Source organism: Mya arenaria, chromosome 12, assembly GCF_026914265.1.
Source record: "Mya arenaria isolate MELC-2E11 chromosome 12, ASM2691426v1".
NCBI lineage: Eukaryota > Metazoa > Mollusca > Bivalvia > Myida > Myidae > Mya > Mya arenaria.
Window position 1 is genome coordinate 40,906,873 of NC_069133.1, and position 24,106 is coordinate 40,930,978.

Sequence of the window (24,106 nt, forward strand, 5' to 3'; positions counted from 1 at the left end):
GCACCATTGCCCTTTAAGTCGCCTAGACCTATGCTTCCAGACAACAAGGAGCAAGTGTTTAAACGTGCAGTATCCTTGAAGAAGAGCCTGGAACAGAATCCAGAGAAATGCCAGCAGCTTGTCCAGTTCATGCAGAAAATCTTCGACAATGGTGCGGCAGAAAAGGCTCCGACTCGGGATGAAGATGGTAAAGAGAACTGGTACCTGCCATTATTCGGGGTGTACCATCCCAAGAAACCGGATCAAATAAGAGGTGTTTTTGATTCCTCGGTTGCCTTCAGGGGTCAATCTCTTAATGATCTATTGCTCTCAGGACCAAATTTGACCAACAATCTACTTGGTGTTTTACTCCGTTTTCGCAGAGATAAGTATGCAGTATCTGCCGACATAGAGCAAATGTTCTATCGCTTCCTAGTGAATAACGAACACAGAGACTTCCTGCGGTTCTTTTGGTTTCAAAACAACAACCCCGAGCTGCCATTCACTGTTTTCCGCATGAAAGTTCATGTTTTCGGGAACAAACCTTCACCTGCAGTTGCCACCTATGGATTGCGCAAGGCTGTTGAGTCTGTCGACAAGGACATACAACAGTTTGTTGCCAAAGATTTCTATGTGGATGACGCATTGACATCTAAGCCAACACGAGAACAGGCCGTTAGCTTGTTGCAACGGACCAGAAAGGCTCTGCAAGAAAATGGTCAAATCCATCTTCACAAAATCGTCTCAAATGATGTTGACATTATGAACCAGTTTCCTAAGGTGGAGCTTAGCACAACCCTGAAAGACATGGATCTAGGCGATACACTCCCTATGCAGCAGAGTCTAGGGCTAACCTGGGACATCAACTCAGATATGTTCTCATTCACTGCTCCAAGTGTTGACAGACCATTTACGAGGCGAGGACTTCTATCAACCATGAATAGTATTTTTGATCCTATTGGTTTTGCTGCACCTTTCACAATTAGTGGGAAAATCTTGCTTCGTGAGGCTTGTTCAGTTGGAAGTGCTTGGGACGACCCTTTGCCAGAAACATTTCATAAAGAGTGGGTTCAGTGGAAGAAAAATCTTGAGATGCTGAATGGCTACAAGGTTTCTCGCATGTATATACCAGACTCTCTAAGCTTGGCCAAAGACTATCAAATCCACGTCTACTCCGATGCATCTGAGAGTGCTATAGCGGCCGCTGCCTATGTCGTCGTTGAATCCAGTGACCAACCACAAGTGGGCTTTATCATGGGAAAAGCCAAGCTGGCTCCTAAAACTGGACACACAATACCTAGACTAGAATTATGTGCAGCCGTTTTGGCCACAGAAGTGGCATCATTTGTATCGCATCAATTGGACATTCCATCATCATCATTTCAGTTCTTCACAGATAGCATGGTGGTGTTGGGCTATATCGGAAATAAGACCCGTAGATTCTATACATATGTGAGCAATAGGGTTGCACAAATCCATGAATTCTCTGAGCCTGAACAGTGGCAATACATTTCTACTGAATATAATCCTGCAGATTCAGCCACTAGGGCATCTTCTGAGAATATCCATACAGTGCTAGAGAAATGGCATAGTGGGCCGAATTACCTTATTGGAGAACAAAAAGAAAGAGATGTGAAAGAGTTTCCTCTTCAGTGTCCTGAGGAAGATTCAGAGGTTCGCCCAGAAGTTGTAGTAAAGGCGACAAATGTAAAGAGTTCCATGGATCCAGTTGCTAAAGCCTGTGAGCGCTTCTCATCTTGGAAGAAATTGGTGTTAGCGTTTAGCTTGCTCATTCATATTGCCAGGACGTTCTCAAAACGCAATGACTGTAAGTGTTCTGGATGGCATGTGTGTGAGAAGAGATCCTCTCCTGCTGTTCGAATAGATGCAGAGCAATTTATACTGTCTGAACTCCAGAAACGGCATTATGCTGAAGAAATTTGTGCATTGAAGGCCGGCAAGCCCATTCCCAAGAAAAGCGCAATAATTTCCTTATCCCCTTATTTAGATGAAAATGGGATACTCAGAGTCGGTGGCCGCCTTCGAAAGCTACGGAAAAGCCAGGGAATTAAAGTTGTTAACCCTTTGATCGTCCCAAAAGGTCATGTAGCAACACTGTTAGTTCGACATCATCATGAAAGGGTCCAACACCAGGGCCGACACCTCACGGAAGGGGCTGTCCGCAATGCAGGTTTGTGGATAATCGGTGGCAAGCGTTTAATTGGCAGTGTTTTACATCACTGTGTAACTTGCCGAAAGCTTCGTGGAAAGACCGCTGAACAGAAAATGGCCGATTTGCCACAAGATCGTCTTACTTCCTCACCGCCCTTCACACACGTTGGAGTGGATGTGTTTGGCCCTTGGACCGTGGTGACAAGACGTACCAGAGGAGGTAGTGCAAATTCAAAACGCTGGGCTGTGCTTTTCACATGTTTGTATAGTAGAGCTGTCCATATTGAGCTACTAGAGGAGATGTCTACGTCCTGTTTCATAAATGCAATGCGCAGATTTATTGCAATTCGCGGAAAAGTGTCAGAATTTCGGTCGGATCGTGGCACAAACTTTATAGGAGCAGCCTCCGAGCTTGGTATGAAAACGGTCTGTGTAGAAGATGACCAATTTCAGACCTACTTACAAGACAATGAAATAATTTGGCGTTTCAATCCGCCTTATGCCTCCCATTTTGGTGGCGTTTGGGAAAGAATGATCGGGATTGCTCGTCACATTCTAGATGCAATGCTACTAGACTTCAAACAAGGAAAACTTACTCATGAAGTTCTCTCAACCTTAATGGCAGAGGTTACCGCTATCATGAACTCCAGGCCTCTTGTCCCAGTTTCTACAGATGTTGAAGAACCATTTGTCCTATCACCGGGAATGCTACTTACACAGAAATCTCCCGAGATAGTTTGCAGTTTCCGCGACATAGGTGTGAAAGATATGTACCACTCTCAGTGGAAGACAGTGCAGTTTCTGGCAAATATTTTCTGGAAACGTTGGAAGGGTGATTTTCTGTCATCTCTACAGACGAGGAAGAAGTGGGCGTCGCCTTGTGAAAACATCAAAGCTGATGATGTAGTTCTATTACGCGATCGAGATTGTGCGCGCAATGAATGGCCTATGGGTCTTGTGACAAAGGCATTTCCTAGTGACGACGGACTTGTTAGAAAGCTGCAAATCAGGGTTATGAAGAATGGAAAGCAATGCCTTTATGTGAGACCAATTAAAGAAGTTGTTCTGCTTGTGTCGTCGTAGAAAGCAGCAACAACAGAAGAATGTTTCAGAAATCTTATTTAACTGAGGCATAAGGATTTTGTGTAAAATATGTTTTATTCTTGAAAGTATTTTGAAGTTGTTCCTTTCAAAGTCAGAACTTAAACATAAGTTCCCGCTCAGAAGCCTTTATGCACAATCAAATTTATTTTGCTTTCTGCATAAATATCTTCTTGCGAAATTAGAAAACATACCTTACATGAAAATTTTTAATTTTCTGCTATGTTAATGATTTGCTACACTAAAGTCTTTATGCAACGTTCGCGCAATATCAGTGTTAATATGTGCAGAAGCCTTCGGGTAATTCTCGGTGTGCCTAATGAGTATCTCCTCAAAGGAAAATCATCCAAAACATTTTGCTCTCCGAACTGGTGTCCAATCCGGAAAGACCTGCAATGAGGGCCTTTCTAATGAGACTTATGTGAAACGGCATTAAGAAAGGCATATGTTAACACATGCTCGAGAGAAACTTTCAGCGACTCGAGACAGCAACTATGCTTGTATGAACTTTGAGATATTAAGTCAGTCTTTTAATCATAAAAATATTAGTCTTTGATACAATGTGTTAATATCTCTTCAGATATTGCATTTGACGTTATTTATTCTTAAGTATACCATTTTTTATGTAGTCATGGTATAAGTTTGAATAATTACAGTAAACCTGTGTATTCCAAGACTTACTTGGAAAGATGCTTAAGAAAATGGTTTAAGTCTTGTGGTTATATCCTTTGATATAAGACGGGGAGTGTTCTGGACCGATTTCAGTTTATCCTTCCTTTCAATCTGTAAGCAATTTTAGAATCTATATCGATTCGATAGTGGCTTAAGGGAGGCAACTCTTTCATGCTTATCTCGAATTCTTGAGGAAGTTGGAGAGTTGTTGTTCCTTAATTTTCGGAGACATTCGGACTTGTACGTCGTTAGTTTGTGTCTCGTTATTTCCCCTTAGAATGGATGCGCTGTGATTGAGCTCCAACATTTTGGCATTTTGTATGGTCCCGCACACTCTGTAAGTACAGATACTTTGCTATATGGTAGATTATGATTTGGTTGTCATGCATCTGCTAAAGTTTTAAACCGTAATTTAGTAGGAAGGTAATGTTATCATTCAGAATTTCTGCATGCTGTTCCCGCCATTCTAAAAATAGACGAGTGGAGTTTCTTAGTGACGTCACTTCATTGTTTTTAGAATGGAATGTTTGGAGTTTCCTAAGGTCGCCAAGTACATGTTATGTAGGACGATGTTTTAACAGTAACTTCGTTTTAAATCGATAAAATAAGTATTTTAAATCGTTTCAAAGTATTGGACACCGTAATAATGTGCGTAATAATGTGCTTGAGATTAGAGTACAGATAATTTGATATTTCTTCGTACTTATAATGGGTATGGATTTCAGCTCCAATTTATTAATGTTGCAAACAGTGTCAACCCAGATCGGTCACATGATTATGTCATTCTGTGTTTGGAATCACACTGTTTGATATTAAAGATGAATCTTACTGCTGCATAATGGTTTTAATATGTTATTGTATATATGATGGTGTACGATCTAGTCACAAGTTGTTTTGTTTATTTGTAGTTTTTCACCGCACGCAACGTTATACGTCTCAACTCATAATAACCTATCGAGATGAGGATAATAAAATGGTGACACTAGCTGTGGATTGTTATGTCATTGAAAATCCTAGTGACAGCATAATGAACATGCTAAATTCTTGTGATTCATATGTATATTATTTGTTTTATTGATTTTAGAAGAAAGAAGGTCACGGATACTTGAAACGTATAAGTGTTTATAATTTTCAGTGGAGAAAAAGAAAAGACTGAAAAGACAGAGAAGATCGTTGTAGATGAAATGTCTACAGTAGAATTAGGGAGGTATGGATGAAGCCTGGAAAGTGGATCAAAAAAGTAAGTATGTAATGAACATGTCAACCAAGTTTTATTATTATTATTATTATTATTATTATTATTATTATTATTATTATTATTATTATTATTTACCAAACTTATATAGCGCCCTTTTCATATACACGTTCAAAGGCGCTTTACAACGTTATAGCTAACTACAAGCAGTATCATTAAAATACTAGGACAGCAAACGATTTTGAACAATAAATGTACGACATGCTAAAAAATATGAAATCACAGTAAAATAAAATGTGGTGTTAAACTAGTAGTCTGAATTTAAAACAATAAATATCAATATCATACGATAAAAAAAAGTCTAGCGAAACTTTGAAAATATTAAAAATGATGGTAATATAATTTTCACCCGACATCTAAATTGCATTTTGATATTAAATCAATAGTCTAAAACAGTATACACAGGATATGTAACTGTACAAACCGATCATGGTAGAATTAAAACAGTTTGTAAAATTATATTTAAAATCACGTTATGGTCACACAGTTCCCGTGAATCACTGTCACAGATAATTCCTGGTAAAAATGCTATTCAAAGGCTTGTTTGAAATAGTGTGTTTTAAGTGCACGTTTGAAAGAACAAAATGAACTTGATTCTCTTACATCGGATGGTAGGTCGTTCCACAGTTTCGGAGCTGCATATTCAAATCGTCGGTCGCCGTAGGTTACAGTTTTACTTTTTGGTATCACTAAAGAAAGTGCTTTGTTTTGAATGCAGGTTCATTCGTGGTTTGTAAACACATAACAGTTCTTCCAAATACTCTGGTGATTTTCCGTTTAAAGCTTTGTAGGTATGCGTTAAAATTTTAAACTGAATTCTGTATTGCACTGGTAATTCCTTAAGTACATGTGTGATATGATCGTACCGCAAGGTTCTGGTGATGATGCGGGCAGCTGTATTTTGAAAGATCTGCAGTTTGTTGATTAATGTTTGAGGTACTCCATACAGTCAGGTGCGTACCTGAAGCATTTTGAAATATACGCCCGTACAATTGAGAGCGGTAAAAGAAAGTAAAGGTATTTCTATATTCTGTTCCCAATATGATATATGGGGTTGGAGCGGGACCGATATCCCCTGACGTGAGACTTTTTTACTTGCCATTTCGCGGGAGCCTTAATTCATTTGTACGCCTGGGCGTACTGGAGTATGCCTAGGTACGCCCCTGACAGTAGTGCTTTGCAGTAATCTAGGCGCGAGATAACCAATGAAGTCACAAGTTGTTCAGATGCATCAATTGTCAGATATTTCTGAATTCCGCCTATTTGTCTAAGATGTAAATAACATGATCTGCATACCGAATTAACGTGATCATGTTCATGTTTGAATCAAAGATGGCACCTAATTTATTTACATTTACAGACTGTTTAACTTTCGAGTCACCGACGGTTACCGATAGATCTTCAATGTGTTGAGGAGATGAGAACATGATAACTTCTATTTTATCAGTGTTAAATTTGAGCATGTTTAAATTCATCCATGATATTATGTCTCGAAGGCACGATTGAATGCGTTGTAATGTTTCTTTCTTAGAAATTTCATCTAATGGTTTGGAAGATAGATACAGCTCTGAGTCATCGGCGTAGAGATGGTATTGCAGCCCATGTTCTTTGCAAATGGCACCGAGAGGTTAAGTGTACATTGTATAAAAATTCGGCCCTAATACGGAACCTTGTGGAACACTAGACTTCATTGTGACCGGGTTTGACAGCACACCATCAATGTATACTGTCTGTTTTCTATCTTGAAGGTATGATGTTATCAATTCCAGTGGGTTTTTTAGCGAATCCGAACACATTCTCAAGTCTTTGTAACAAAGTTTTGTGATCGATTGTGTCAAAAGCTGCTGATAGATCTAGCATTACGAAGATGGTTGCATTACCATGGTCAAGGGCTTTGAGAACATCGTTTTGGACTTTGATAAGTGCAGTTTCTGTCGAATGGAATTTAAGATAGGCTCACTGATGTTTTTCTTGAAGTGTTCATGGAGACATGATTTTAATAGCCATGTTGGTATCGGATCCAGTTCACATGATTTATTTGAAGATTCATTGAATATTTTCTTAACTTCTTTTGCTGATGCTGTTTTATAGTGAGTCAGACTATTTTCAACACTCATTTGTTCTGTTTCTGATTCGACTGGTTTTAGAACTAATTTTGATTTTATCTCATCTCTGATGGTTTCTATTTTCTTAACAAAAAAGTCACTAAACTCTTGTGGCAATTTTTCAGTTTTTTGTGTTTGTAAGTAAAGAAGTCTCAGTTGGACCGTTTAGTAGATTTTTTGTAATTTGGAATAATTGTTTTTGATCTCGACCAAAAGCTGCTACCTTATCAAAATAATGGTTCGCTTTAGCCTCTGCCAGCATATTATTTACTTTTGCACATTGATTTCGGTATATTTCGTGGTCAACAGTCAGTTTAGATGATTGCCATTTTTTTATTATATTTTGCAGATATTTAATAGTTTGGCCATTAAAATTATTTTGATTTATAGCATTTTTTATTCCTGGGTTTGATTTAAAAACAGCCTATTGTACAGAACCTGAAATACAGGCACCACTTATGTTTTTTTCTGTTTATCCATAGAAGAACATGCATTAAAGGAGCTGTACTCCATCTGATAAAATAGCGAGAGAGAAAAGAAAATTGTTGAAAACTGACATAAACTTGGCATCGATGTGTACAATGCATTGAAACTTACTTACTGAAGTACCACATAGTTTACAATTTATTTAAGTTTAGCAGTTATTTCGTATTTTTCCATTAAAAAAGCTTATTGGGTATGTCTACCAGGTAGAATTTATTCCTTATGCGTGATTGGCTAGTCGGTGTTTTCATGTGCTATTATCGAGGTAGGTGTATAGCTTAATTTTGTCACCTAATTAGAGTAAGCCGTCGTAGCTCAGTGGATACGACGCTGGACTGCAATTTTGGCGACAAGGGTTCGAGCCTGGTCTCCGACACATTTTTTTTCTACATTTGGATCCTTTTTTACAATTATGATATCAAAGCGTAACACCTACTATTAGATAATTGTCCTGAGATTTGTTAGAGAAAAAAAACTTTTTTTGGTGCCAATCTGGTGTAAGCAACTGTAAAAAGATATGTATCCCTTATTGTGACATAAGACAATAAACATACATACTTGTCGGTATGTATGCAATTAATACAAACAAGCCACATGGGACTACAAGAAAAATGGATGAATAGATGATATATATTCCTTTTGAGTGTGGTAGTATTCACTTATTATGAGTGCTTATTATAACAATGTAATTTAATTTAGAGGACAAAAAATACCTTACCTGTAAACATGTACACTTATACAGATATTAAAAAGACCCACAGGGTAAATTTGTTTGTTTATATCAAGTGTTCTTTGTTCACAAATAATGTTACCATATTTATGAAAACACACAACACTGTTTTTATTTTCTTTACATGGTGCAGATACTTCACTAGCAATTATAAATAATGACTGGCAAAATAATGTTCAAAGAAATAAAGAGAGTAAAGCTTTATTAATGGTATCAACTGTTTTTTTACAAGATGTTAATAATTTCCATTCTTGGATAAAGTTTCATGCCTTTTTACCCTTTTCTAAACATTCATTCATTCTTATGACAAGATAACTTTAGAAATATGGTAACACAGTTATTCACATTTTTTCAACTATTTCAAATGATTATTTTAGTTCATACAAATGTATTTTAGTTTGAATGTGACATCATCTCTAAAACCATTCATTTAACTGTGACTAGACAGCGGACAATGTCCTCATATTCTTTTCCACAATCGTCACAATTCATCCATGAATAACGGAAAAAGTAGGTCTAATAATGAATCAGATATGTTTGCTTTCCTCAGAAATATGAAAACTGATCTAGATAATCAAAATGGTCGTTTAGTCACAGACATCGGAGACATTAATAATAAAATTGATTCAGTATTCTCGTCCATAAATGAACTAAAGCAAAACAATGACATACTTCAACAAGATAATGAACTGCTTCGTGAAGAAATGTCCAGTCTTAAAAAAATATCAACTTAAAAACCAATCGCGCAGAAACAATCTACGTTTTAACGGAATAAATTGGTTCCTAAATGAGAAATGGGCTGATTCTGAGGACAAAGTACGCGCATTCCTGCGAGATACACCTAATTTGGGAGAACAAGCGGACACTATTGAAATTGACCGTGCGCATCGAATTAAATCCCGAGACTAAAGTAAACGTTCTATCATGGTTCGCTTTACACAGTACATTTTAGGACTGTGAACTTATTTTAGGACGTGCGAATACATTGCTCCAGCAAAAGAACTCATTGTCTGTACAGCAGGATTATAGTGACAAAGTTCGTCAACACAGGAAACATCTTGGGGAACGTATGATGTCCGAAAGACGAAAAGGAAACTACGCTTCGGTGAGATATGACAAACTAATTGTCAATAATCATGTATATAAATACAATGACAGTACGCAATCAATCGTATCAATCGGTTTAACGGCGATCAACAGCTCGACCACGTGCACCACCACGTGGTATTACGGAAGACCAACCTGACGAAAACATTCACTCGGGGCAGCGATTAGACGCTAACCATGTGACCAGTTACATAGATGATTCACGCGGCGGAGACCGACCAATCAGAGACAAAACGAACTCACCCGATGACGACGCACTGCCTGATTCATCAATTATGGATAAGGCGGCCGAGGCTATTCAAACCATGAACATACTGTAGGGGCGATTAATATAAACATTGTCAGCTGGAATATTGCTGGCTTGGGTAAACATGTAAACAATACGGAATTTAAATCCTTTCTAAATGCATTTGATGTTATTCACTTTACTTGTGTCTCTATTGATGGTGCTAGTCTTGTAGATTACATGATCGCGTCGTCGGAGCTATTTGAGAAATCAGTTGTCTTTAAAGTACTTGATCGACACGAGTGATGATGGAGTCATGCCCATTTCTGTAAATAACGACATGCACAATACTAATATTGATGGTAATGATTCCAATACTCTAAATGAGTCTATTACACACTCTGAAGTTGAACACGCGATCCGCAAGTTAGTTAATGGGAAAAGCTGCGGAATAGACGGAATTCCATCTGAATTTTATAAAGGCACTATCGATAGTATTGCGCCTTACCTATTGACTATGATCAATGGAATATTTCAATCAGAGGATTTCCCAATTTCATGGGGTCAAAGTATGATATGTCCTATACATAAATCGGGACACACACACGTTTCTGGTAATTATCGTGGTATCTCACTTACCAATACTATGTATATGATATTTTCAGGTATCATAAATAAACGTTAGTATGAATTGGCTGAAAATAATAACAAAATTGATGAATCACAATCTGGATCCCGCTCTGGTTATTTAGCCATTGATAATGTATTCTGTCTCCAAGGAATGGTTCAAAAATTTATATAAAAAAGAGAGGTAGGAACAGCGAACAAATTACAACAACAGTTAAATGTTATTTAGCAATTGTGTGCAAATACTTGCATGGAAGTTAATTAAGACAAACCTGAAATAATCGTTTTCAAAAATGGCGGACCGCTAAGAAACTACGAAAAATGTTTTTTTTTAATGGCACACAAATAAACAATGTATCTTTCAACAAATACATGGGGTTACTACTTACTCCCCAATTATCATGGAGTACAGCACATGATAAATTATCTGCACAAGCACAAAAGGCATTTTTTCAATATATAGCTATAAGAAACCTTTTGAAGCATTTCCAACGAAAGAATTTTTACTCTTTGATAGCATGGTTAAGCCATGTGCTATGGATCGCAGATTTGGGGATATAAATATATTGACACCAAAGAGACAGTTCAAAATAAGTTCTGCAAGAGACATTCATATGTTTAACGAACTACAAATACATGTATAACTCTGGGTGAATGTGGACGTCTTCCGCTGTGTGTTACTTATTTTGTTAACTGCATTAACTGGTGTAAGCTATTAACTATGTCTAATCATAGATACCCTAAACACTGCTATAAAATGTTAAAATCGCTAGATAACGCCGGGCGAAATTGTTGAGCATCCAATATTAAATCTTTGTTATTCACGTACGGTTTTGGATACATTTGGATAATGCTCAAGATGTGGAATATATAGATCTATTTATATATACTTTTAGACAAAGGTTAATTTACTGTTTTGTCCAAAACTGGCATAACGACATTAGTGAGTCCTCAAGGTGGAACAAGATGAGAGAACTTGTAAAAATTGTCTGAATCAAAATTTGACAGTTATTGATTGTGAATATCATGCATTCTTTCAATGTCCTAAGTTCTATATTATTCGTAGACAATATCCTTTAATCGGTATTCATCTGGTAATAATTTAAATGACTTGCTACTCTTTAATGTCAACCGAAAATGATAATACAATATTGAAGTTAACACTCTATGTGTACCATATATTAAACATGATAAATATGTAAATCTTATGATGCAACTACAGTACTATGTCTTTTTTTTACATTTTGGGCCGGTGGCCTTTGTTTCAAAATCTTACAAACAAACAAATAATGTTAATTGACCTGTTACTAGTAACTATAACAGAAAAATATTATTTGAACCATCATTCTTGTGATTAAGTACATTTAACAGTTCTATCATCATTATTTATGCCTTTTTGGTGACTGATATGGGTGGTGGGCTTGGCCATAGAAGTGTGGCATAACCACGCACCTTGCTGCTGTGGTGATGTTCTGTTGTGCTGAAAGTTATTTAATTTTCAATATTTAGTTTGTTACTTTTTGACTCGCATTATAATTATTTTGAACTACATGTATTTACATATAAATTATGTAGATGAGAGTCATATATAACTAACAAAACTTATAACTGTGACCTTAAAGCCTGCCGGGCTATTTATTCCAATGAACACTTGTCAACTTGTACACATATTGGCAGTGTAAATACGCACATAAAGTTGAAAGAGCTGGAAACTGAATAGCCTGTCATTAAATTGTTGTTGTTTTTACGTTTTGAGTAGGACCACCGTTTGAATTGATATTAAATAACATAATTATTGAAAATAGTAAACACTTAATGATAATTCCGACTAGATGCTATTGTTTTTCAGCAAGTCTTACGAAGTGTACTTGTTTACGGCATGTTTTACTCTAAAATGATCAAAAAGTGTGTGAGAAAGAAAAAATGTTGACCAGTAACTGTGATTCAGTCTTTGAAGGATTTTCAGGTACCGTCATCACTTGATTACCAATCATTAAGTATTTTGTGTTTGCCTAAGAGTGCAGGCAACAGTTCTAATTATGTTGTTATAGGTCTGCACAGGGTCGGCACCAAAATGGAAATACTGGCTCCGTTAAGATTGTTACCATAGTAGTCATTTTAGGTTTTTGGAGCATAGTGCACAGACAGAATGTTACCCTGGTTGGAGCTAACCTTGTTTTTTAACGTGCACATGTTGTTAGCACTGTCACATGGGACACCTAAGCAAAGGGCCACAACTCTGTGATAAAACATTAATAAAAATGTTGCAATTTAAACACATCTTGACTAATGACGATGCTTTGTTTTATATTTGTAACGGGTCATGCAATGAAGCTACCTGTTAAGTTTCATTGAATTTGGCTTGGTAGTTTCAGAGATTTTCTTAAAGCAAAACAGTAAGTCGGCCATTTGTTGTTGTTGTTGTTGTTGTTGATGATAATCAATCTCATTGCCTTGTTGTATTTATGTGGAGGGTCATGCAATGTAGCTTTTTGTAAAGTTTAAGTGAATTTGGCCTGGTAGTTTTAGAGGAGATGGTTTTTGTAGAGGTTCACCCAAGGAAGCTTCCTGTAAAGTTTCATTGAATTTGGACTGGTAGTTTCAGAGGAGATGTTTTTCAAAAGCAAAACAGGAAGTCGGCCATTTTGTTGTTGTTTTTGTTGATCAATCGTGACTCCTTTTTGTTTTTGTTTTGTACAAGGTTACCCAAGGAAGCTTCCTGTAAAGTTTCATTCAATTTGGACTGGTAGTTTTAGAGGAGATGTTTTTTTTTAAAGCAAAACAGGAAGTTCGCCATTTTGTTGTTGTTGTTGTTGTTGTTGTTGTTGTTGATGTTGATCAATCATGACCCCTTGATGTATTTTTGTAGAGGGTCACCAAAGGACCTATAGATAAATGAACTCGAGGCTGGTCCACATCAGTTTTCAGCGTAACAAGCAATGTAAACTAAATACATTTGAAGATGCAGTCTTATTCCCAAATAAGATTTACCAAAATTAATCATAGTGAATATTCCAAAAATATTAATAAATATCGAAAACAATGGTTGTTATGAACGATACCAAGTTGAATTTCAAAAAATACGGTAGACACCTTATGAAACTATAGTCGACCACAGTAAATCTTTTAGCATTCACCAATCATTTAATATTCTTCGCTTTCTGCTATTAAAAACGCGGTTACAATTTTCTTATCAATTATTAATACGTTCCATAAATGCATTGTTTAGTAAGTGGTTAAAGGTTTATTAGAAAATTGATGTTTGTTATGCATGTGTATGTATTGATTTTGAATAAGAGTGTCACTTGAAGTATAAACCAGTCCCAGCTTCTCTGCCTTCTTATAGCTTTAAATGAAGATCTTCCAATTTGATAAAAAAAATCACCGATCAGGTTTCGATTGAATATTAAGCGTATGAAATTATAGTTATCATTAACCATAGAGTATCTCTAAGTAGAGTGCGATGTTCAGCACACAAGTTAGCTATAGAAGAAGGAAGATATAGAAATATACCAAGACATGATAGAAAATGCATATATTGCAATATGAATATGATTGAAGATGAATATAATTTTATTCTTGTATGTCCATTTTAGAAAGATATTAGACAAATGTGCTTACCACGATATTATTGTCATTGGCCAACCAAGAAAAAACTATGTAATTTGTTAAGTTCTGAAAATGCAGCATTATTAAGGAAACTTGCTAAATTTGTTTATATTGCCACTGAAAAGCGCAAAAGTGCTTTAATTTAATTTAATTATTGCTTATTAGTTTTTGAATAGCTATGTTTATATTTGTTCTTGAATTTATGCTCTTCTCATACAACATTAATGTCAATACTGTTTTATATTACCGCCGTGAATGTATATATATGCATTTGGCTACGAACATGTTAATGTTTATGCCTAATAAAAGTTCTGTTCTTGTTCTTGTTGTTCTTGTTATTGACTGTTCAACAAAGTAGGTCCGATTCTTAACAACGCAAATACTTGATAAATGCTGACGCAAAAGACTTATTTTCATCTGTAAAACAAATGCAAATAAGAGGGACTGTGTTTACTTCATGAAGGTCATCTGAAATTAGCGGGGGTATTCACAAAGTAACGGCTGTGACAAGCAATTGTAGCGCATTGGATAATTGTATGTTCATATTAAGCCACACGCAATATAGAACGCATCAAACAAAAGAAACACACGTTTTCGTTTAATAATCGAGATGGCTCTAAACGGATACGATAATTGGTTTAAACATATTATATTTTTAAAAGACAAACACAAAGTATGCAAGGTAATACATACAATATCAAAACATAGGATTTGACTGGAAGACCAGATAGACAAATTACGATAGTCCTTTCCTACTGAAGGTTCTTTTCCCACAATATAATTATTCTTCAAATGTATGGGAAATTATTATAAGACGCGCCTTTTAGAAACAAAACGAAAACGAAACGGGAGGATTAAACGTCTAACTTAACATACTAATTTTGCAGTTATTCTTAACAATGGATTAATTTCCTATAATTTCGAAACGACCAAACAGAGAATGGATACCGTTTAGGTGATTTTGAAATATGCATATATTCTTACGGAATAAGTGTTAGGTTTTAATACAAATGGTGCCAAAATATTTTGTTCTGAGCTAATGTTTCGCAAGAGCATGCAAATCCGCTAAAGCACATGCCAGTCGTTTTTACTAAACAAATCGATATATCTCATTAAAATAGTGAATAATGAATACCCCTGCCCGTGAAATAGTTCACATATTTTTTGAACGCCCCATGGGTGTTAGTTGTGGGAAAAGATTACTTCTGTGCATGTTAGGCGATATTAACTTCAGTCTGCGGCCATACACCATCATGGATGTATGGCTGTTCGCGTTATTTCTTCTCTTTGTAAGATTTTCCGAAGCTACAGCATTAACAACTCAAGGGAAAACTTTAAGCATAGAAAAGGGGGCAAATGTTTCGACAGTATCAGACACACTCTGGGGCGTGTCCATCATTGGATGTGTTCGCGAATGCATGTTACATGTAGGTACTTGCAACATGGTTGGATATCACAAACCAACAGAGACATGTTTTATTAGTACAGATTTGAATTCTGATGTCATTTCAGTGTCGGATCCTTCATACCATGTCATTAGCCTACAGGGTAAGTTAAGATACGTCACTATAAACTAAAATAATTTCAACGAATTTAATTAATGTCACCATAGATATTACTTTGGCCCAAAATTTTGGTATTTTGTTATGGAGTCTGCGTCGGTGGCGACGCCAGCTTTCACTTCAGTAGTTATCATTCATTTATCGTTTACCTTGGTTGTGTTGAAATGTATGTGAACATAATGTAAAAGTAGATTTATCAGCCCAGTAATTGGCCCCAAGGTACGAACATACTTCAGTCATTTCTCAATCTGAACTCATTTTACCACATAACAGATAACGGCTGCTTCAGGCTTCTCTGAGCTCTTCGATGCTGCCCGTAGCATCTACAGACTGCTCTTAAACTGTAGATTTTGTAGAAATGTGTTTTAAGGCATTTTATGACGTACTTTTTAATAGTTTATTACCTGACGTTTCGTGATGTTGGCTTCTATATTGTATTGCATCTACAAGAAAAAGATGTAAAATATGTTTTCAAGGCTTCAACTAAATCTAAAGACAAAATTGAAAACCGACAAGTCTGCTTCTTTTCTGCTCCTGTCTGCTATGGTCTTCTTGTTGAAGTGAAAAGTATATATAGTATATCAAAACGGTTTAAGATTTTGTTTTTCTTGCATTCGTGCCGTTTAAAGACATGCAAATCGAATATTTAACGCTGTCATGTTGCCTGGTTGCTATGCAGTTAACTTCAAGTTGCTAGGCCTCTTCAAGTGTTGTTTTTTTTATTAATCGCCAAATAAACACCAACATTATTCATCTTTTAAATAAAAAAAGTTATTGTTTAGACAATAACTAAGAAGGTATCATCCAATTATCATGATAAGTTTTGGGGCTGTATAAACTATAAAGTAAACACACATTATAAATGACCAATAAAACGGGAGTATACATTTGAAAACAGATTGCTGTATACTCCAATCCAATCCTTTTAACCAGACATTCTTTAGACACGGGCATTACGGCAACATTTGAAACATATACATTCTTAGATTTAGGATGATTCTGCTTATTTTTCTTAAAAGTAAGAAAACAAATGTTTTATATTCTTAGGACCGTTTATTTCACAGTGGGTTGACAGTGTATTGGACGTTTCCTTTCCCTCAGATTACGTTTCTCCTACATCGTAAGTTTGAAGGATATGATAAGAAGGTTTTTGGAAGCTTTCTTATCATTGATAGTCACACCTTTGTTCATGCCATATTGGTATTTGTTCCCGCAATATTGATATTTGTTCCCGCCAATTGATATGTGTTACCGCCAATTGATACTTGTTCCCGCATTATTATTTTTTTCCCCGCCATATTGATATTTGTTCCCGCCATATTGTTATTTGTTCCCGCCATATTGTTATTTGTTCCCGCCATATTGATATTTGTTCCCACCAATTTACATTTGTTCCCGCCATATTGCCATTTAATCATAGTTTGATTGAAAAAGGTTAATGCTTCAAAAAGTAGTAATGCTGTCACAGTGTATAAAATAGCAGCACTCTTACTGATTGACCGTTTTGACAACTGTTTTTTTTTTCTTGTATTAGAACTAGTCATTTTTGGCGTACATTTATTTCTGAAAACTATTGATATAAGACTACTGACAAAAGATCAGATCGCAGTTTTCATATTTAAGTTTGAAAATTAATGTTTTAATTATGGTTAAAACTCTTTTACTCTACTAACTCTTTACGAAAAAAACCCCGGTGAATGTGAAAACCTGCGTCTTAAATCACTGGTTTCCGGACATTTACGCAAACATTTACAAATCCTGAGTTTTATGCTACCAAAATTGACAATACTGTCTATTTGTTTCGTGTGTAATTTAAATAGCTAGCATTAAAAAAGTATTTATGATGTACGTAAAACGAACTTTGGCTTTAAAGCTGCACTCTCACAGATTAAACGCTTTAACAACATTTTTCTATAACTATAAAAAAGCGGATTTTAACCAAATGAACGCTCTCATTTCAAGCACTGATTGGCGCATATTGAACGAGGGAAGTATTGACGAAGCCGCAAGTTCACTAATATTTTCATCAAAATAGCTGAAAGATGCATCCCAACTTACTTTGCAACTATACGAAATTTAGATAAGCCTTGGTACAACTCAGAAATTAGAAAACTATCGCACAAGCGTGATAAGCTAAAGAAAAAAGCCACTTTCTCGAACAAACCAGGCGATTGGTCCGAATATAAGAACATAAGGAACAAAGTTACTAATATGATTAAACATGCAAAGGAATTATTTTACAGTAACTTGGAAAATACAATGGTTGAGTTTAATAGTTCAAATCCGCGTTTATATTGGAAAACTGTTCGAATGCTTCTAAAAAAGAATGCAAGCAATGGAAATAGTATACCTCCGTTACACAACCCAGATAATTCGTATTCGTTTACTGACTTGGAAAAGGCAGATTCCCTGAACGATTATTTTGTTTCTATCTCTAGTGTTGACGATCTCAATGTTATTTTGCCGACGTTTAACCTAAAAACACGGAGCGAACTCAGTAATATATCTGTTACCGAAACCGAAATAAAAGATGTTATTGATAACCTCGATTCTAACAAAGCTAGTGGTCCAGACGAAATAAGCCACAAAATGCTAAAAGCAACCTCATCATCAGTATGTACTCCTCTCTGTATTCTCTTCAATAGATCTCTAACTGAATGTTCTTATCCCACAAAATGGAAACTCGCAAACGTTATGCCTCTATTCAAAAAAGGCGATAGTACCTGTTTATCCAATTATAAACCTATATCTCTGATTAGTTGCGTAGGAAAGATATTGGAACGTATCGTTTTCAAACACGCATACAACTATATGCATCATAACAATCTTATTTTCAAAAATCAGTCAGGATTTATACCTGGCCATTCTACAACATATCAGCTTATTGATATCTACAATCAAATAAGCAAGTCATTCGATGATAAACTAGCAACTACCTTAGTTTTCTGTGACATATCCAAGGCATTTGATAGAGTTTGGCATCGCGGACTAATTTTCAAACTTAAAGAGTATGGAATTACCGGTAGTAATCAACTGGATATCCTATTACTTACAAAATCGAAGTCAACGAGTGTTCATTGGCACATCCTTTTCCCAGTTCAAACCCATTACAGCAGGTGTACCACAGGGCTCAGTATTGGGCCCTCTGCTCTTTCTTATATACGTTAATGACATAGCGGACGCACTACAAAGTACAACTAGACTTTTTGAAGATGATAGTTCCCTTGCTGTCTCGTCAGCTAGCACAGAATATATAGAGAATACTATAAATGCTGACATGCAAACCATTTCTGACTGGTCAAAACAATGGCTTGTTCAATTCAACCCATCAAAAACGCAAGCAATGTTTTGCGCACTGTCAAATAAACCGCGCCCACATCTTGTATTTAATTCAACAACACTCACTTATTACGTTATACGACACACACAAACACTTAGGGGTCACTCTAAGTTCTGACGGAACCTGGCATCAACATATTGAAAACATAATTGCTTTTGCAAAAAAGGTTCTTGGTTCAATGCAAGCTCTCAAATTTAAAGTTCGTCGAATATCTCTCAATCAAATTTATCTTTCCTACTTAAGACCAATCCTTGAATATGCTTCAGTAGTATGGGATAATTGTACTGAATATGAAAAAGAAACACTCGAGAAACTTCAATATGAGGCAGCTAGAATTGTTACAGGTCTTACACGGTCTGTGTCAATTGCAAACTTGATTAAAGAAATTGGTTGGATTTCCTTATCGGATAGAAGAACAATGCAAAAACTCATCCTAGTCTATAAATATAAAAGTGGAGAACTACCATCTTATCTATCGCAGCTCTTCCCAATGCCCGTAAATGACTCTAACCCTTATAGTCTACGAAACAGTGAAAATTTAGTAACACTTAGTAGGAGATTAGAAATCTACAGTCGTTTAACAATTCCTTCTGCCATCTCATTGTGAAATAAACCCGATGTAGACACAAGACACTCGCCTTCACTCTCGTCTTTCAAGCGCAATTTACAACAAAGGTTTAAAGGGCCTAATGTTCCATCGTTATTTGTCTGTGGAAAACGCCGCTGGTCGGTTTATCGTGCACGCATAAGAAATAACTGCAGTGATCTCAATTCAGACTTGTTTAATAATCACATTAGAGACTCTCCGTTATGTGGTCACTGTAATACTGAAGAAAATGCCGAACATTACTTCTTTAACTGCTCACTATTTATAGTCGAAAGGCAGAGACCTTTTCGTAGCACTAGACAATTTCATCATCTGAGCACTAACAAACTACTTTACGGATCTTCCAAACTCTCTAATGATGATAATGTTGTAATATTTACGGAAGTGCACCACTATATAAAGTACAGTAATCGCTTTTTAGACACTCCACAGTAAGCACAAGGAGCACTCCACTTCTCTCATCTTTCACTTTTTCTCTCTTGATATCTCTAGCTCTTCTCTTCAATCTTATTTCTTACACTTAGCTAAACTTCTACTTTATATTTTATTATTTATTGCATTATACGATTTATTAATTAGACATTATTCTTAATCCTATGTATATGAACATTACATAAATGCATGAATTGGTTTCATAGTTTATGTGACAACGTAATCATTTTTGCTTTTCATGTGACATTTTGGGAAAGGGCCGTAACTGATGTTGGTAAAACTCGTAGCCCAATCCCTTTGCATGTCCTTTTTATATGAACGCAAGCTTTGTTACATTGCACTGTTTCTGTTCCTTTGTTGTTATCATCATCATCATATAATGTGTAAATGTATCGTCATGCAATAAAATATGTTTAAACTAAACATTTTTCTTCTTTTTTTTGTCTTGGAACGAGCCATTTTTTGCAAAAAAATCATGGAAACCAGTTATATAAGACTGCTGACCAAAATTAATCGCAGAATTTTATATTTAAGTTAAAAAGTTGATGTTTAATGCATTTTTTCTTAAATGGTAACGGTTTAAGCCATTAAACATTATTTTTCGAACGGAAATATTAAAATCTGCAATCTTATCTTTTGTCAGCAATCTTTTATCATTGGTTTGCAGATTTTTACTCAAAAACTTGCTCTTTCCAAGACAAAAAAAAGTTGTAAAAATGGTATATCTGTGAGAGTGCAGCTTTAAAAAAAGTTTATGATATGCTTATGGACACTGAGACACATAATTTCATTTTGTGAAATTTAATATTTAATTTGAAAGTAATCAGAAAATGTTTACAACTGTCTGGTATATTTGATAAGGTACCACCCCAGTCGGATAGTTGGGGAACCAGATGTATATCCGGCTTATCGGAGCAGTGGCAAGACTTGGGGCCCATATCATAGTAACAGAGATGAGTTCATTGAGGTAAGGTCTGTTATGTCATTATGCACCAGTCAATTGTAACCACGCCCCCCCCCCAGGTCCGGGGAATAGCGGGGACTTTGACTTTCGGTCCAGCCAACCCCGGGTAAAATCCCCGCCCTGCGGGGACGAACTGATGGTAAAACCCCGGCCAAATGCCCCCGCACCCCAGAGACTCTATATAAGGCCCAATCTCCGCTAAATTTGGCGCTATGACAAAACCACCGCGGTCACCCGGCCCTGCGGGGCCACCTGGAAAGTAAAAACACGACCCTTTTCCCCGGCTATCCCCGGTATACCCCCGGACCTGGAGGGGGCGTGGTTACAATTGACTGGTGCATTAGAAAACACCTATGAGCATAAAGGCGTGGACAAAACCATTTAATAACAAAACATCGACGATACTGACAACAGCAATGTCCAAATATATGCTATCGAACCATGTCTGTAAACTACAATGTACAATTTAGGTCCAAGTTGCCTAATGTGGAACAAAAATGTGTGCCTTATTCAGAGGTGCACCGTCTTATTAAAATCGAGGTGCAGGTCTTAATTTATACAGATGCGGTAAGTGTATTAATGAAAGAAAAGTGTACCTCTAAATTTAGAGGTGCAGGTTTTCATCTAAATGTACAAAGGAGTTTAAGTTATGTTATAGAGGTGCACCTCTATGTTATGGAATTGTATGCGTAGTATTATGTCGTTTAGCACGCTAAGAAACTCATACGCCTTGTCGATAAGGAAATGTTTAAGATTACTTTCATTTCTTAATACGTCTGCGGGGGCTGACTCAGCGTATGTATCGAGTTTTACATAAATCGAGTTGCGGCAGTTCTAAAACACTGAACGATCCTCATAAAAGTCACAGAATGTTTAAGTAAAGTAAACTTATGTTTGTATGTATATATGCGAATGATTTCTCTTAAACGTTTTTGACATTTTTATCCCCCGTATGATATATGCATTTAGCGGAATTCAAATCATGCACCTGTGTAACTCGGGGTTTTATCCGACATAATCTGAGACTCTATCATATTTGTAAACGCACTTTTAATGTTTTTCCTCTAATTATTGAACCCTAAAACTTACTGGGACTTTAATGGGTACATCCACACTGTGTGCATACAGGGTGATAAATTACGTCATATATGCTACGTCGGAAGGCAACATTTTGCTTAAATTAAAGACTTATATCAAAGATAACTTTTCTATTACAACACCATTTTAAATGAAACAAAGGGCAGTCTATGCCGCTTAAATAGCCCCGCATTTTTTTATTACTGAAATTTGATAAAGTTCTTAATTTTTATCAAACACTTCGACAAACCTGTTTCCAAATTCATGTTTTGTCAGTGCTCCGTCAGACGGCCGTATTGTGAAAAGGTTTGTCGATGTGTTTAAAGAAACTAAACTCTCAATCAAACTTAGGTAACAGACCGAAGGCAGGGCTGCGTCAGCTGCGTAAACTGCGCTTTGTTTCATTTAAAATGGTGAAGAAATAGTGAAGTTATGTTTGTTTAAAGTCAACGTAAAAAAATTGCCTTCCGACGTAGCATTTATGACATAATTTATCACGTGGTATACACACGCTGTTTATGGGAAATTTTCGATTTGCATCTACTTGCATTTTCCAGATAGCCTTTTTAGCCACTGTGAAAGTAACTTCGCTGGAAATTTACGAAACTTTGGCAGGAGGAGTAGTAACCGGGATTAAATGCTTTCAAGATGGGGCGTATCACTCTCTTTACATCGGCGTAGCTGCTCCCATAACAGTGGCAAGGATCTTCTCACCAACATTGGTAATGCCGTATACGTATGCATCCATAGTCGACAGGTTTTTTTCAGTGTCATCATTGGATTGATATATATGTACATGTGTATGAATTCAAAATGTTCGTTGTAATCTAAGTATATGCTCATTAAAGTTCGACCAGTTGGTTTAAAATATAGACATGTATACGTAGGATTTTCTTACAATGTTTAAAGGTAGTATTTGTTTAACGGCCTTTTTTTATTTCAGACAGCGCCGTGTGTTTCAAACCGATTACGGATCGAGGTCTTCACAGCCCCGAATTCTTCAGGAGCATGGACTGAAATAGATGCAATACGACTGAACGGGACTTTAGTTTGAACTATTTTGATACGGTTGCAACGATATTTTACTTTTCAAAAAAAAACTAAGTCATCACAATTATACCTATTTGCACTTGTCATGAGCATTACTTCTGGCTTCCATAGCCAAAAATATGGTCTATGATTCTACTAAAATCTCCAAATTTAATAGGGTCGGTAGGAAGGCATAAGTTTTTTCTCTATTTTTTGTTTGTTTTCTGTACCAAACCGACCTATATTAGGGAATATTGCCATTGTAGAAAGTTTTAAATACAAAATGGTCAAATTTTAACATATTCGCTTGAATGTGAACTTTTTTTGGAAAATATGAACAGAATATACACAATACGGCAAAAAAGGCACTTTTGTTGAACCTGTTCGTTGAACTTCTTTAGCTACACCAGCTTATAATTTATAACATGATTGTGTTTTTAACCGTTTTACCAAGAAGTTTGTGTGTGTGTGTGCGTGCGCGCCTGCGTGTGTGTGTGTGCGCGTGTGTGTATGTGTGCGCGCGCGCGCGCGCGTGTGTGTGTGTGTGCGCGCGCGCGCGTGTGTTATGTGTTACCCTTTTTTGTTGAAAAATAAAATACTAAAAAAAATACTTTTTAAGTTGATAAATATACTGCTGAAATGATCAATTTCATGAAATGAGTTGCAATTCATGGAAATCAAAAACGATAACACATGTGTTCAGTTAAAGTTCTTGTATAGTAGTGAAGTTAAGCTTATTTCGCAGGTCGGATGGGGTTTGTTCTTGGCCAACTGTATATTATATAAAAAAATATCGTATAATCGGTCTTAAAAAGGATGTATGACGATCGAAGAGACACAATAAACAGCAACAACGACTATTATCAACGCTTGTGTTTTGTTGTGATAATACGATTGAAACTACAGGAAAAATAAATAACGATGGTGCTGTAGAATCAGAAGCCTTGATTCAGGCCTAACCCACACTGAATGAGAGACAGACAGCGTCACTAAACAACCAATAATTAAAACGTACGAACTGCACATAAG

General features: G+C 36.3%; 2 protein-coding genes across 4 annotated transcripts in view; one reads left to right on the top strand and one right to left on the bottom strand.

The window, feature by feature from the left end:
- The window catches only part of LOC128210405 (uncharacterized), a 119,817-nt gene that overhangs the window by 58,898 nt on the left and 36,813 nt on the right, over nt 1-24,106 (bottom strand). The window lies entirely within an intron of this gene.
- LOC128210403 (uncharacterized) lies at nt 15-23,536 on the top strand. Of its 3 annotated transcripts, XM_052914746.1 has the most exons (7): nt 15-4,261; nt 5,060-5,164; nt 15,579-15,614; nt 16,676-16,748; nt 20,869-20,974; nt 22,606-22,770; nt 22,992-23,536. In XM_052914746.1, exon 1 carries the CDS (start codon nt 31-33, stop codon nt 3,232-3,234), a length of 3,204 nt encoding a protein of 1,067 aa, XP_052770706.1. In that variant the 5' UTR covers nt 15-30; the 3' UTR covers nt 3,235-4,261; nt 5,060-5,164; nt 15,579-15,614; nt 16,676-16,748; nt 20,869-20,974; nt 22,606-22,770; nt 22,992-23,536. The 3 variants fall into 3 exon arrangements, with proteins under 3 accessions (XP_052770706.1, XP_052770708.1, XP_052770709.1); XM_052914748.1 differs by lacking the exon at nt 15,579-15,614; XM_052914749.1 differs by lacking the exons at nt 5,060-5,164; nt 15,579-15,614; nt 16,676-16,748; ... (1 more) ...; nt 22,606-22,770; nt 22,992-23,536 and adding an exon at nt 4,833-4,898 and having other exon boundaries at nt 15-4,572.